Consider the following 340-nt stretch of genomic DNA (forward strand, 5'->3'; position numbering starts at 1 on the left):
GCGGCGACGGCGGCGGCGGCGGCGGGGGCAGCAGCCTGAGAATGAGTAGCAATATCCCACGCGAACATCTCAGCCTAGACGCGTCCTCCTCCTCCTCCTCTTCCTCCTCTTCTTCATCCTCCTCTTCTTCTTCGTCCTCGGTCCACGAGCCCAAGATGGATGCGCTCATCATCCCGGTGACCATGGAGGTGCCGTGCGACAGCCGGGGCCAGCGCATGTGGTGGGCTTTCCTGGCCTCCTCCATGGTGACTTTCTTCGGGGGCCTCTTCATCATCCTGCTCTGGCGGACGCTCAAGTACCTGTGGACCGTTTGCTGCCACTGCGGGGGCAAGACCAAGGT

The 340-nt window shown here is 62.9% G+C and overlaps 1 protein-coding gene across 32 annotated transcripts in view; it reads left to right on the forward strand.

Annotated features, from left to right (window-relative positions):
• Window positions 1–6: 6 nt before the first annotated feature.
• KCNMA1 (potassium channel, calcium activated large conductance subfamily M alpha, member 1) overlaps window positions 7–340 on the forward strand; it is a 697075-nt gene continuing 696741 nt past the window's right edge. For all 32 annotated transcript variants that reach the window (XM_014538327.1, XM_005864642.2, XM_014538330.1 and 29 more), the window contains exon 1: window positions 7–338. In XM_014538327.1, the coding sequence (XP_014393813.1) occupies window positions 42–338 (297 nt within the window). In that variant the 5' untranslated portion in view covers window positions 7–41. The remainder of the gene's footprint in view (window positions 339–340) is intronic.

Source organism: Myotis brandtii, unplaced genomic scaffold, assembly GCF_000412655.1.
Source record: "Myotis brandtii unplaced genomic scaffold, ASM41265v1 scaffold190, whole genome shotgun sequence".
Classification (NCBI taxonomy): Eukaryota; Metazoa; Chordata; class Mammalia; order Chiroptera; family Vespertilionidae; genus Myotis; species Myotis brandtii.